Source organism: Netta rufina (genome assembly GCF_964035555.1).
Source record: "Netta rufina genome assembly, chromosome: 1".
NCBI lineage: Eukaryota > Metazoa > Chordata > Aves > Anseriformes > Anatidae > Netta > Netta rufina.
In genome coordinates, this window is record NC_140123.1 from 148,000,061 (window position 1) to 148,016,109 (window position 16,049).

The 16,049-nt window shown below is 38.2% G+C and overlaps 1 protein-coding gene across 1 annotated transcript in view; it reads left to right on the forward strand.

Moving 5' to 3' along the window:
• Positions 1 to 6,826: 6,826 nt before the first annotated feature.
• MYBPC1 (myosin binding protein C1) overlaps positions 6,827 to 16,049 on the forward strand; it is a gene marked incomplete at both ends in the record, with an annotated part of 81,547 nt that continues 72,324 nt past the window's right edge. Inside the window, one exon of the mRNA XM_084304608.1 lies at positions 6,827 to 6,851. Within this exon, the coding sequence (XP_084160734.1) occupies positions 6,827 to 6,851 (25 nt within the window). The remainder of the gene's footprint in view (positions 6,852 to 16,049) is intronic.

A 16,049-nucleotide genomic window follows, 5' to 3' on the forward strand; every position in this document is an offset into this window, starting at 1 on the left:
AGGTTGTAGCTAAGAAGGACAGTCCCACTCCCCTGCCTGCGGCTGTGTGCTCCCGTTGCCTCATGCCTAGCTATCATAGGGCTGCTGGAGGGTATTACTGCAGCCAGCTACACCAACAGAAATAAAGTATATCCTGCTCCAAATGAGTAGGATTCTTTCAGATCAGTAAGCTGAACTGGCTCATCCTGCATAGTCAACAGGTCTGATGCAAGACCTTCTGGCTGAGGAAGGATAAAAGAGGGGAGAAAGGGCCCATCTTGCTAGCAACATTCTGCAGCTGCACTGGATTACATGTAACAGGAAACTATACCATTAGTATGTCAAACAAATTTGTCCAGAGTATTATACTATTATAATTATACTGCAGTTATGTGAAGAACAAGTGATTAAATAGGTAAAGAGAATACCAGCCCTAGAACTTGATACCCTTTATTCCATCTATTCACACGCAGCAGTAGTGTTTTAGTGAATGTAAACAGTAATGATATATTGTAGTAACAACAGAGATTAGAGTGCCATAGCTATCAGGCAAAAGAACGGGCTATCGCCCTCACTTTACAAAGAGGTAACTGAGGTATGCCCCAGTTAAGGATGCTGCTAGCATGAACTCTCCAGGACATCTAGGAATTGAATGCATTTCTGTTAAAAACCTTTACAGAATGATCTGAAGGTGATTTTAGATAGTGACAATCTGAATGGGAACTGCCACTTTGACAACATTTCCAGACTATCAAAAAATTAGGGTGAATTATAAAGTTGCATTTTCATCCTCGTCATGACTGAACTTGGGTGCTTTTATTTGAACGTTGATGAATTATGACTTTTGGATTTACATCACTCATCTTTGTAGAAATATTTATCTACCTCTATGAAGTACTAAAGTTTGTAAGACTGCAAGATTTAAAATTCTAAAGGAGATATATTAATCTCAATTTATTTCTTTTAGTTTAATTTGGTGTCTTGTGATGATTTTAACATATAAGACTGGTATTGTAACCACTAATTATGAGCTCTGCCTCTGCCATTGCAATAAATCTAAAACTGTCTCAGACATGTTAGTCAAAGTGATTTAGAATCCACCAGTCTAGTATTTCCAATAATATAGGGCATACATCTTTGGCTGCAGGAGGTTCTTGGAGAGTTTTGACACTGGAACAACTCAATTGCAATCAGGAGGAAAGCAGAGTTGGAAAAAATTACTTGTGAAAAAAATGTGTTACTGCTGGAATATTCAGTTATGGATTTCAGGAATTTCCAGGACTAAATTTCTACAGGCTTGTTTTTGAAATTCTTCTAACTTCTAGAAAGATAGACCAAATACTCTGAAACTAATTTAAAATTAATTCATCAAATTGAATGGCAAAATGCTATACTTGCATCAGAAAACACACACAAAAAATGCAGTACTGAGGAGATCTGAATCCCAGTTTTTAATGACAATGGGGTGTTCTCCTCATCCAATATTTCATAGGGCAACACTGGAGGCACCATATCAGAGTGATTTATTATAATTTCCTGTGTCAATCATGTGCTCTTTGTAAACTGTTATAAATTTCATATGCTTAATGAACAGATCAAATCTGGGCTGAAGAGAACTCTTTGTTATTCTGCATCAGGCATTCACAACCAGACAGTTTGCTGTATGATGGAGCATGTAAACCCAGCATGGGTCTTGCTTACCTAGGCATAGCTCAGGTGAGTAGTAGCTTCCAATTTCACCTGTGGAAGTAAGAACAAAAATCTGGGCTGCAATGTCTCTTTCCTCTCCTGGTTGCAGATTCCTCTTTCAAGTTTCCTCTTAAAAACAGAATGAAATAAGCTTTGGCTCTCTTGAAGTCAATGGCAAAATTCCCATCACTTTTCCTTTCTTAGCATCCCTTATATTATATGTATATATATTTATTCTGATTGATTCACCAAAGCAGTTGAAAGAAAGAAACTGCTCTCCTTCTTCCTCCTGCTGTTTTGCCTGCTGCCCTGACCTATGGACTTGCTCTTGACTTTGGTGCAGAGTGCCTCAGTTCACTGGAAGTTACTGTCAGAAAGGAAACACTGTGACTGCTATAGGACACCATGGGGCATGTATTGCTTACACATTAATGCCACTCTTTGGGTCACTGTAAGGCAGAAGGTAAAGCTGACAAGTGGTGTTTATCTGTCAACGACATCTTGTACGTGCCTTGAAGTGTCTCCAAGCCGACTGTCTTGGAAAAAAGTAAAATGCAATCTAGGCTTTAAAGATTAATCTTCCCTCATCTTGCTGCATAGAGTAAGACCCCATTTGTGGATACTACATCTATACAGAAAATATTTCTCATCATTTTTCAACCAAGGTCACAACTTATTTACACGAGAGAAAAGAACAGAGTAGAAAAGTCTTTTTCCTGGCAGGTCTGCAGTGTAAGGCTGTGATCAAACTGAGCTGGCCAGGTAAATCCTGGTATCTTTCATCAATACTAGTAAATTCTGTAAACATGTAAGACCAAAAGGACTGCCTTCACAAATCAGATAGGGACTTAACAACAGCAGCTACACTGAGATGAAGCATTCTTCCATGCTGAGGTATTTCCCTCTCTTGCAAAAATAGAATTTGTACATTTTTCAGTTGCACATTTTTAGTCTTCCACTTGCCAGTATGGTAGAAATTGAAATAATTGATTTGTTCATTTTATTGGCAGAAAAGATGCCCTTCAGATTATCAGTGACACCAAAAGAGATGAATATACCAAAATCTAGAATGACCTATATTAAATAGAGTATGTGGCAAACGCAGAAGCTGAGCACAAAATGACATCCCTATGAAGTGATTCTGCTGCAGAAATGGAGAATGGGATTTTCAGGCTTTGTTCCAGTAGAAAGGGATGTGGGACTTAAACGGGGCTTGAGCATTGTCAAACTTCTTTCCAACATCCTCCTGGAAATGCATGTTTATTGGTCCTTCCGGATGGAAGGGAAGGCTTGTTTGCTGCTGCTTCATATTGATTTTCCTTAGACACAATAAATAACTGTATCCCAGCTGTTACAAAACTCCAAATATTATAACTTATGAGAAGTGTTTTTCTGTTATGTTTTTATTTTATTTTTTGATCAATACAAAATGAGATACTATTCATTTTTTAGTGAAAACTAAAGGCATACCAAGCAGTCCATCCACCCATCTACCTAGATTGAGAGAAATACTACATTGCAAGCCAGCTCCAATTAATTTTAAATGATTTCAGTGAATTACAGTAGTTCCAAATACAAGACTAAAAAGAAATAATCCTAGCAGTCTGATAATAAAGACATTCCCATGCAAGATAAGAGTCATATTTGAGACTGACTTGAATGTATCAAAGTAGAGACCTAAGTGTAAGTTTGTTGTACGTAGTTGAATGCCCTGGCTACAAATTGCATGCTATTTTGAGCTGTATATCAGCATTTTGGGGTTCAGTTCCAGATATTGTCTTGTGTAGACTTGGAATCCTTTCCCATTCTCTAAACTGATCATTTCTGCCCAGCATTCTTGTTTCAATGGATCGGCTTTTGTTGATATCAGTAAAACATTTCAGTGGAAAATTTTTAAACACTTGAGTTTCTGAGGCCTTGCAAGAATCAATCCTGATCCTTTGGCTCGTTGACAAGATGAAGATTTTTCTCTGGTAACAAATAGACAGTGACTTACTAGAATAGAGATTGAAGTCAGTGAGAGAGTTCAGTCCTAGGAATAGCAGCAAATAAGAAATTATGGATGCAGATCTAGCAGCTGCAAGAACAAATAAAGGCTTTGGATGTATGACCAAGGGAATTTATTAAAAACAGATGAGACGGAATGATTTAATTATCTGATGCCTTGGTTAGTTGCTGTTTGGAAACCACTGAAGGAGCTGGGAGCTGAACAGAGTTAAAATAGGACACTCATGCCTTGGAAAGAGACCACAGAAGGACAGCAACATTAATTGGGACAGGAATGGAGGTGAAGAACTCAGAAAGTTTATTTTTGCCCCCTGAGGTCGATGAGATGAAGGCTGATGGTGGTACACAAATTACAGAAAAGTTGTATCACTGGAATTTTTGGCCAGAGTGGGGGAGAACATAACATCAAATGCAATGAATTATATAAGTATAATGTAAGGGTAGGAAAGAGTGAGCAAATTTTCAGATGATTGCTACTCCACTGTTTTGGTTTATTCCATGCAGTTGAATGGCCTTTTGCTTGCACTTTTGACTGGCCTTTACGTAATAGACCTCAAGAAGAACACATCTTTCCACATACTACAAAGGCAAATATAGTGTTTTGTGATTATTTTCCTACACATGATTTTACTTTTTCTTCTGCTGCCTAGAAGAGGTTATAGAGCCAATACAGAGCCTGACTATACTAAGGCTAGAATATACACTAGGGCATGGGCTGACATGTCCTGTAGAGATTGTTAGCATGTGCCCTGCTACCGTTTTGCTTTATGCCAACAAGCACTCTTCCATCTATGCCTAAGCACAATTTTGGCACATGGCAGCAGCCATGCCCTGTGGACATTTTGGTTGCAGTCTGTTTCTCTTGGGGTAGAGAGGAAGTTTTACTGGATGTGTGAGAACTATGTCCTTTCACTTGGCCTCAGAGCCAGTGAGTGCTCTCAGCACTGATTTGTTTAGTAGTATAGAGGTAGTCCCTGACTTACATGCTGTCTTGCTGTAGAGGAAGCCCTTCAAGAATGTAGAGGTATTCATGGCCTTCAGTCCTTTCTCACTGTGAGATTCTGAAGGAGGTCCACTCTGTAAACCACCTGGTGCTAATCTGCAACCATATCTATTGCTTGTATTAGCAGAAGTGTCCAAACACACAGTTCTCAGCATCTCTTGGCTTTTGATGGGTGAAATGCAAAGCAAACTATAATTATATCTTACAAAGGCATGCTCAAGAAACACCATACTGGAGACAATCAGCAGCTGCACTTCATTCCCTTCTAGTTCCAGCCATTGAAATGTTCAGTGCCTGTGTAGGGACAGAAATAGAGGGAACAGGAAAAAAACGGTCTCTACAGTGTTATTAGGTCTCTACACACATCAGTTCCCCAGTGTTACCACAATCATACATAGACATACAAAATTCCCTGTTACCTAATTAAAGTGGCATCCTGTTTGCTTTCCAAGCACAGGAATTATTTTAGTGATATAAGCAGGTTTACCTAGACAGTGATATGAAAACAAGGGGGAAATAGCTTTAATATTCTTTGTTTAGGTTCTTGCAGGCAGGAGTCAGCGTGAGTCATGTCTTTCTCTGTATTTTATAGGCATGAATGTTATCTGACATGAATTAGTCAGATAATAAAACACCACAATGAGTATGGCAGAAAAAGCCTGATGAGGAAAAATGCTATGTGATAGTCTGGTCTATTAAAGAAACAAAAGAAATGACCACCCCTTATAAAACATATATGGAATTTCTAAATATCCAGAATCACACAGAATCACACAGAATCACAGAATTTCTAGGTTGGAAGAGACCTCAAGATCATCGAGTCCAACCTCTGACCTAACGCTAACAGTCCCCACTAAACCATTTCCGAAAACATAGAGTAAACAATCATGCGCTAGCTAGAGGATAAACAGGCACATGACTACTCCAACTTCCCTAACTCCTATGCAAAGTTGTAAAATATGATTTCTATAGTATTTGGGTATATTTAGACAGTGTGCAGGCTGTCTAGTAGCCTAATTCTTACTGGTACATGACAATGATGTGAACACGTTCCTGTGTTTTAATAGCCCTTCAGAACCACTTTATCGCACTACAGTTTTGTCTTGAAATCCTAAAAGTGCATAAGAAAATAAATCTTTGTACCCATGTTTAACTTGACCTGCAGTTCTATTGCCTACATATTCATAGTTTAGGTAGGAATTTAAGAGGAGGACAGCCCAGTGGCTTAGTATAGTGGCTCACTGTGTCTGCTGCAGATTGGATTTCCATTCCTTCTGTATGGCTTCCTGGCTTGGCAAAGGCAAGGAGTATAACATCTCCTGGATGGGTGGAAAGGAGAACATCTCATCTCTCAGCAGTGACATCTCCAGTTAATGAGATAGAAGTGCTGAAAGGAACTCTACAGTCTCTACCTAAGTCAAAATAAGGATGTCTCTTCCTCAGGGATCCTCAAGGAGGGAAAGGACCCAAGAAAGTGTAGCAAATGTAAACAGAAAGGAGGCATGGAAGGTCTTCACTTCTCCAAACAGGAGCATAATAATAATTTTTTTCTTCATTAATACCACAGAGTACTTTACTATGCACTTCTTCATCTTTGCATCCCACTTTCTTTCCAAAGAAGGAAGTGAAGTTTAATCAAAAGCATCCTGCTCATACTTATTTGTCCCTTCTATGTTGTGAAAAGAGGTAAAACTATTTAGGTAGTTCCTATTAGCTCTGCAGGCAGGAGGGGCTCTTTAATAGCTCAGCAGTCACTTTTTCAACCTCTATCTGCATGTGTATGCATGTCTGCGTGTTACAAAGAGAGACGCAGGGAGCGAGCAGTGCAGCTGAATTTAGAAAGTTATAGATGTTCTCATCAGCCCCATGCAATGCAGCAGAGATTCCTTCCAAAAGCCAAGGGAGCAGAGGCTGCAGACAACAGATGTGAGAGGGGTTCCCATAACTGTCAATTTTCAAAGTGTTTGCATTGAAAAGAGAGGAGGTGCTATTTTGATTGATATTTCAGTTGCAGTATATAAAGCAGAGGAATTCTTCTCACCCTCTGCTTGTCATACTGATCTGCATACTCTCTCAGCTGGACTTGGGGCTACTACTTACTGCATCTGAAAGGCTGAAACTCCCTGGGAATAAAGAGTTCTTTTAACAATGCCGGAACCCACCAAGAAAGATGGTAAGCATAGCAAATATTAGCTGAACATTTCTTAATTAAGGGAAACCTGAGTATGTGCACACACATACAAAACACTTTTCAGACCACCTTGCAAATTTCAAAAACAGTAACATCTCATAGTGAAAGCCTCATAAGAGCATTACATCTTGACAGATTGCTGATTCTTTTAAACTAAGATTACTTTCAGGCAGAGGTATAAGGCAAAACTGCTTTGACTTCCAACTACTTCAGAGAACAAACAATGGCTTTACAGAGATACTAAGAAACCGCTTCATTGGGCACATACTGTATTCATTTTTAAAAGACTGCAGAATTTTTGCAGTGCAATCAATAATTTCTCTATAGGTAAGATATCTAGACTGGAAAACAAGGTATAAGCATTTCTTACGTCTTTAAAAAGCAACATGTTGATATGTATTTCATTATCCTCTTGAAAATTAGGTTGTAAAAGTTATTCAACAGAAAAGATATGTTCATGAAAGCTTTTAGTTTCTGATGGAAATACATTCTATATGTATATGTATTCTATATGTCAAATGCATAAGTGAAGAATATAGTAAGTTTTTCTATACAGATCAAACTAGAATGATACATTTTGCCACACAGAAATTATTATTTTATGCTTCAGAAGGTTAGTTAAGGCAGTAATACCAGCCCCTTCTTTGTACTATCAAGTTGACAGCAAACAAACTGATTACATAGTCTCATAGCAAGATACAAAATCATGTACACTGGAGACTGTCCAAACTATTAATTTATAACATTTTAAAAACTAGCATTTCTTCTTTAGTATTTTGGAAATTTAAGCTAAATAAGCCTCTTATACTTGCAGTACTTCTATAGCTCTTCATTATTTTTTTGTTCAGGTTTAGACATTTTTGTTAGAAATTTTGATAACTGTTGTTTAGCATTGGTGATATTTACAGTTTCTAAAAAGCCACAAATGTGCAGATTGTATATGCTTTGAAACTACTGGCAAATAAGAGGTATACAGACACATTCCCTAATGCATTCCCAAATGCAAAACTGAATTTAATCTTACAGACAATCTTGTGGAAAGAACAGAAGTCATTAAACATCATTTGTTTCCCATCAATTCTGAAAGGTCTGATAGGCCCATGTGTGTAGTTTGAATGAGTACTTTTAAAACTGCCCTTTATCTAAAACTGACCTAAATTCTTAAAAAAAAGATTTTAAACTGACCTATCAGTAGAATTTGCTTTATTTGAAAAGTCATTTTGAAATATATTCTATTTTTTGTAGAAAGCAGGAGCAGAGCAGAGCAACTATCAGGAATATTAAACAGTTTAAGCACCTTGTCAGGGTGGGAACATGTGAAAACTAAACTTTTTGCATGACTGAATCTTAAGCAAGTAGTGTTGACAGACCAATGCGATCATTTTATTTACTGGTCCTCCTCAGTGCTCGAGGACAATGATGGATGAAGTATCCATCTGAAAATAGCTACACCAAGTGCACGTATTAATGCTAGAGCCTAATCCTCTATATCAAATCTAGAGCCAAGACACTTCTAGAGTGTCTTATTTGTAATTCAAATGATTTACACATGTATTAAGTGTCCTTTTTATTTGATCTGTTATTTGACTGGAAATTACACAGTGTAATCAGAATGCATTCTGTGACTGACGTCTAAAAAAATAAAATAAAATAAAAATTAAATATATCTGCACTTTCAAAAGATATATGTTTTGGAGAAAAAATGGTCTGGAGGTTTGTGTTTTAAAGATTATTATTCTATTTAAGACTAGATTGTTTCACAGATGTTCTTACAATACAGTGAATATAAAAGTAATTCTGGGGTTGTGCTGTTATTGACTCTGAACCAAAATACCTTGACATTGGAATAACTATGTGACTTCTGGTGAGTCACCATTGAGATACATAAACAAAATTGAAGCTTTATGTCCTGATGGAGCTAAAGTTCACAGATAGGAATGAGCTCTGGAGAAGTGATAGGTACAGGTTGTACAGTGGTTCTTCTTCATTGCAGTCAGATTATTTGCAGCCACTAGCTAAAGGTGATAACAAACTTACACTAGTGTACTGAAGAGATTAGCTGCTTCCTAAAGATTTTTGATAGATTAAGAACTCACCTGAGCTACTGGCAGTATTTAACTATCCTAGTGCCACGAGTGTTTGTAGTGGTACTGATGCTATTAATAGTACTCTACCAGTGCTACTACTGGTAGTAGCTCTACCAGTAAGAATTCAGATACTCAAGTCCATCAGATGTCTGTTCTCAAGGTAATTTCCAATGTGTGAAGTATTGGAGACAATTAAGTAATAAAGATTTTCTGTGGACTGACCACATTCTGGCAGACACAGCTGGAAGGGCTCCCTAAGAAACCATTGTGGGCTGACTGCAGTAGAAAATGTTTCGGCATCACAGAAGTACCTAATTAGTACTTTGCTAATGTTTCCAAAAGAAGCAATCTACATGAATGATCCCACACTCCTTATTCTCACAGGACATTCCAGTTAAAAACAGCATACACAAGAGCAAGTAGCTGTGCAATCAGAAACTGGCTAACATTTAAATGTTAAGAAAATCTCAGCTTTACATTTTTTGTCACTGCAGTCACTGAAATAAATAGATATTTCAGGCAGTGCTGCAGCAAGCACTCAGGCTAGTTTTGTTTGTTTTGTTGTTGTTGTTGTTTCAAGTCAAATTGTCTTTGAGATATTTTAAGATTATTAAATTACCAAAGTGAGAAATTTATAGACTTGGTGAGAGTGTAGCCTCACAACATGCTCTTAACAAATAGGATCACCAAATTAAGCACACCGCTTGGCTTAGAGAAGATTGTTGGAGCTCTTCAGCCTAATCAAATTCATAACTGTAGAAACAGCCTGATGTAAGGCCTTTATTGTACTCCTAGAGAGTCAATATCCTATAAACTACATTGGCTGTGGGTTCCTTGAAGTATATGGTCATGTCATTGTAAGATAGTTTTGTCTTGGTCTGTTTAAAATTTCACACTTGCAAGGTGAAGACTAAATCAATGGGTGTCCCATTAACTGATCCCAGTGGACGACTGGAATAAGACTGTGATGCCAAAGACCTTTCTCAGTGCATTTAACTTTAACAGCCTTTAGTTTTCCTAGTGACTAATAAAATAACCCTCCCTCACATAATTACTTCCTGTAATTTATTATAATCAGTCAGCCAATCTTTCCTCTCTTCCCCTTTCCTTTTACCAATATTCATAATAAGAGCTGCCCATTAATTAAGTGCCCTCTTAAACTGTCACAGGCCATGGGATTTGGATATGCTTTTGTAGAAGTGCCAAGTCTCTCAAAAGCAATGGTTGCAAACTATTTCTGGGCAACATCCCACAGGGACAGCTGCAAGTCAGTCCCCAGTAGGCAGCTCTGTAAATTTGCCTTATTTATTCTCCCCAATCTAGGAAATAACTCATGGCCATGAGTTAAATGACCATGCCAGATTTTAAGCTAAAGCATTTATCAACTGTCTGCCAGCTTCATTTTCTAAGGGTCTGCAAGCTCTGCTTGAATACTGCCTGGAGCAGCCACATACTGGCAAGGAATCAAAATAAAAAACCAGTGTGTCTACTTCTGCCAGCGCTTTAGTAGAACTCTTTTAGATCTATAAACAGCAGAGATTAAAAAGTTCTGAAGAAAGCTATGTGTAAATTTTGTCTGTTAGAAGGGTGATCTTTGAAACACGAAGAAATTTGTGAAAGGAGGTAAACAAGTGCATCAGTAGAGACTGCTTTGAAGATGTGACAACAGTGTTCTCTCTGAAGAAGCCCAGTTGAAACAGCCGTTACTTTGAAACATGACCAGTTTTTTTCATCATATCTCCTCTGTAGTTAAATTTGCATTACATTTATAGCATTTACATTATTTAATAGCACGATTAGGTGTATCAAGATAACTGTGGCACTAGTAGACAAGTTTTATCAAGGTTAGTCATATAAATCATATAAGTAGATATTTAAAGCAGTGTTCCAGAGGGAAATCAATCTCGGTATAGGGATGGATAAAAATTAATTAAAGTGGGATTTATTTTAATATCATATTTTCAAGACTAGACAATTTTTTGGAGGTGAACAAACAGTTAAATGGAAATTTTGCTTAAGCATATGAATTTGGCTTTCTCCAAAATTAACATAACACTGCTGATCAAAAGTTTTCCTTAAAATCCAAGAACCCAGAATGTCAACATTGTATAACATTGCTTTGTGCTTTTCATGCAGAAGGTTGAACGTGTAGAATTATTTTATTATGGCACCAAACTGGGTAGTGCAGCTGCTGTTGTCCTTGCCGCATAGACATGCTTCAGCAAGGCACGAGGAAAGCATACAGACATTTATCTTCTGTCATTATCTTTGCCCCTCTCCAGGACTGACTGTAAAATGCATTCCTATTATTTCTAACTACCTTCAGTTTTGGAGCCCAGTCACGCTCAAAACCAGGCCTGTATGCATCATTTACAAGCACTGTATTAAAGTCACATGTAAACAAATTTTGATGGGTGAGGGAAGAAGGAAACCCTAACCCCTTATATTTTTTCCCTAACAATTCTTCAGAAAGTTTCTCTTCATCACCTCTAACTAATAAATTAAGATCTCTTACAAATGGAAAGCAAACTTACTCCTTACTGTTATAATTAGCTCTACTGGAGTGGGCATTGCTCCCATCCCAAACTCTATTGAGCCCATGTCCTCCTGCATTGATCTTGTTGTATGTTAGGATCTGAGTTGTTCTTAGACCATATTTGCCCTCTCATAGCTAATTTCCAAGTGTTGCTTCCACACTTCCTTCTGAGATACTAGTCCATTTTGGATTTGTTCTTTGACCTTCTGCCTCCACTGCTCTGAAGTTTAAGACTACTTTTCGAATCAGATTAACTTGACTGATAGAAAAAAAAAAAAAAGAAAAAAAAAAAGAAAAAAAAAACTGGCAAAGACAAATCTTAAAACTGGATTTGTTTTGGTTTGGGCTTTTTATGTTTCTTTTCATTATGATGTAAATGAAAGAACTGCATTGATTTTTTTTCCCTTATAAAATGCATTGATTTTATTTTAATATTAGTGTAGGTGGATAATGCAAGATTGATCTGGTTTACTGTTGCTCTTACTGGAGTTGAAAATCTCTTCCACCCTGTGCAAAAAGCAGTACCTCTATGCACTTGAAAAATATTTAACATTGTCATATTAAAATCAAAACTCCGTTGAGTTTAGAAGGAAATAAAGGAAATGGCTTTTTAGCGGACCAGAGGGTACTTGTACTTGGCAGAACTGCAATTAGCAAATGCTGCCTTTGTGCCTCCCTTTGCTGCACCTGTTGGGAAGATAAATAAAGGACTGCCCAGTTCTTTCCCCTCATACCTCCTAAATATATCACATTAAGACAGCTTAAAAACAAACAAAAAAGTGCTATAGTGTACCTCTGGTGCATGAAAAACTGGATGAGTTTCTTCATTTTAGTTTTAAGAGATATATTACATGAAATGGGAGATTCTGTGGTCACATAGCCAGGAAGAAAAAAAAAATAATAACAGTGAACATGAACATGAACATGAACAGTCCTTGAGAAATATACATAGTAAAACATAAAAGACTCTGTTTCAGGAGGGGACATCCAGGGCATTCTTTGAACAGAAAGCACAAAACAAATTTGAAGAGAAGTTATCTGAGGAAACTTTTCTTGGTATAGGGCCAAATACTAGACTCTTTACTCAGGAAAATGCAGAAATTAGGATGTCCAATAAACTTGATTTAGAGTGAGGACAAAAAGTTTGTTCACATCCAGACTCCAATGTGGCTTTGCACTGAATATAAAAACATGTAAAAGAAAGGAAAATGAAAGAGGATAGAAACGTTAACTTCAGCTCTAAGCAGAGTTTCTCAGTCTCACTGCAAGCAGCTTTGTCTCTTGAGTGTTCAGAACTGTGTAGCTGACTCACAGACACTTCTCATCCCCTCCATCCCCCTCTGCTGTGAGTCGCTACTGAAGTAACATTTCTGAAGACTCCAAAAAAAAAAAAAAAGGTCTTTTTAGCCACTATTAGGCAGCCAATATGAAAATATTTGGATTTTTCTGTCTTTCACCAAGGGACTTAGATGTACTTTATCACCAACAGAAGATTTTATTCTTTGGTTGAGGAATTGTTGGTATTTTAGGAGTTAGGAAGAGACTGTCCTTTAAATTTTTTTATAAGCTTGCAATCATACAAAGATCTTAATGTGCTCTACACTGCAATGGAAGGAGTCTGGGCTAGGAACCAGATACCCAAATGGAAGTGAGGGCAATTGAACTAGGCGTCCCCACTGCCACCAGAGTTGCAGAGAGCAGGCCATTACAGTCAGGGGAGCCCAGACTGCTCTTCAGCTTACTACCCAGCAGTTGCCTAACATTGATGCCTACTGCCATATGAGACACTCTAGGATACAAGAAATATCCATGTGGGTCTGGCAGATATGACTCAGGAGCTGAGATTGCAGATCTGCAACATCCTGGAGTGGCAGCTAGAAACCAGGAGGGTGTGCTACAGAAACTGAGTGTTAGTGAACAATAAGGCTGCAGAGTTATTCTCTATAACTTGACCAAGTAATGTTTAAGGATTTTCAGCAACAGACAGTTTTATGAGAAGGGGAGTGTTCCATTCCAGCATTATTTGCAGTGAGACTAGGACTCACTTTGCATGTGGGACTCTGCCTCAATACATGAGCATTTGGCCCAGATTCCTCGGAGCAGAGGAGCACCTTTAATCTGTTAGGTGCACTGATTATCTGGGTAGTTAAAAAAAAAGGTGCTACTAATGCCACGTCTTTGTGACTTGGTAGATCCAGCTGCTTTTACTTGCTCTGCTTTTTATAAGAAAGAGTCATTATATTTTTGTGCACAGCTAAGATGAATGTTTAAATCAACTCAAATTTAATTTTTTTTTTTTTATATCACTGAGAAAAGAAAAAATGGTAAATTGCATTGCTGTTCAAAACAAAGTTAACTGAATTAACTCACCTAAATTTTGCTCAGTTCCTACAACAGCTTTAAGCTTTTAAATAAATGAATGGTTACACCAAGGACATTTCAAGCTATGAAGGACAAACACTTTTTTACGTTAAATAATAAAACATTTCTTAATATTCTGCAATGTGTTCAGCAAAACACATGCAGAATTAGGAATATCCATGAATTCCAATTTCTGGAAGTTCCTCTCCTTAATTTGTCATGCATAGTTTTAGCTCCCTGAGCTCACTGAAAGAGCGAGTGGATCAGCAAAGACAAAGGCTCTTATAAAGAGAGTGAATTAGAGCCAACATTCAGTTCTGTGCTTGAAAAGTTTGTATGTCTTCGGAAGCCATTCTAGCAAGGTTTTGAAGGCAGATTCAGGCAACCTTCTCTGCTTCCTGAGACATTGTAGGGACAGAGATGAAGTAACTGTGGATTTCAGAAGTATGAAGATAGATAGATTTCTGCCCAGAGACCTCTCAGAACCTGGAAAAATGTGGAATTCTCTATAAGAAGTGGTTTCTCTCCCCCCTTATCCATGTCTGCACTGTTTAGGGCATCTCCATAGAGCAGTCAGTGGGACTCAAGCTGTGCAGTGTAGGATGGCTTGCATCCACACTGCTTAGAACTGCCTTCTGAAGAAGACGGTCACACACACACACAACCCTTTACTTGGCCCAGTGCCCTTACATGCAGTTTCAATTAAAAGTGCCAAAATAACCTGTGGCCTCTGCTGTGGTTAGCCATGATGGTTTACATGTCATAACACTGAGATGTTGTATGCCCCGCTGTGGGGTTTTGCTGGATGGGGGTTGATTTAGGATGTTACACTTTCTAGAGAAGTATCAGCACATTGTTTAACAGACAGTCATCTATGGCACAGCCTCAGCTGTGCTGCATGTAGAGAGCATTGAAGGAGTAAACCATTCAGAAAACTGCCTTGTCTTGGAGGAAATTTATTTCTTCCAAGGAAGACCCTCAGGAGCAAGGTAACTTGTGAGTGTGTTGGTGAATGTGACTGTCATGCAGTGCAGAAAGTGGTAGTACCAGGACATGGGAACATGGCTGGGTGACTCATTTCACAGTTGAGAGCCCCCCCTATGTCATCTCCATCTTCCCCAGGGCATACAGATGCCACAGTGTGAAGGGAATCCTACTGTGTCTTGCTCCAGTGGAACATGTTCAAAATAGTCATCACTCTCCCTTCACTGGAGATTAGGAAATATTTCTTACATAATTTGCTATCCCCTGGCCCTATGTCCAATTGAAAATAGCATGTGATATACTTCTCAAGGCAGTTGCCCTTGTATGTGGTGGCTACAGCAAGTTATTTTGATCAGGTGATTATTACAAAAAGCTCTGTTCTAATTTAATTCTCCATAGGATCAAATGGTGGTTTTAGTGAGTGTCTGAAAGCATTCAGTCGCACCATGATGCTTCCTGAGAGGCATCTGTATTAAAATACACGCTCATCATGACTTACAGTCTCAGAATACCTTCCTAATTTTGGTCATAAATGCCAAGAGTAGGTTGTAGTCACACAGACACAGATGAAGAAAGGTTCCCTTTCCATACAGATTTATAACTCGACGAGTAATATGCATGGCCATGAACTGCAGAGACATTTGCTCCACTTCTTGTTATAGAACCAACTGGATTATAACATCTTAGGTGCCAAACAAAAGTAAATCACACAGTAGCTCAGACTGTTATTTTTTTTTTTCCTTCAGTGGGAGCCATGCCTTGCACAGCCAGAATGCAAACCCTGTCTGAAAGCCTGTTCCACATTTTGTCTTCTCTCAAAGCCCTGAAGCTGTGATGAAAATTAAACCGAACACAGTTGCAGCTAAACCTGAAGGAGACTCCAAATGAAAAACTTACTGGTTCAGCTGATGGGCTAGGTCTTTCTCCTTAATCCTCACCTACTCCAACATGCTAGTGGACTAGAAAGAGCAGTGAGACAGCTGTTGAATGGCTGTTGAATGTCTTTGGACATTTTTGTGTTTATTTTCATCAGTTTCTGCCACAGGATCTTTTTTTTTTGTGCAAGAAAAGTGCACAAGTTATGTTCCCTAGCAGCAGTTCCAACTGCTCTATAAAGAAGAAATCTTACCAGCGCTGCTTTGTAGAAATATTAGGATTCTCAGAATCTGGACAGATTGTGCTAGTTTGGTAGGGTCTTTACAATTTTCTGAT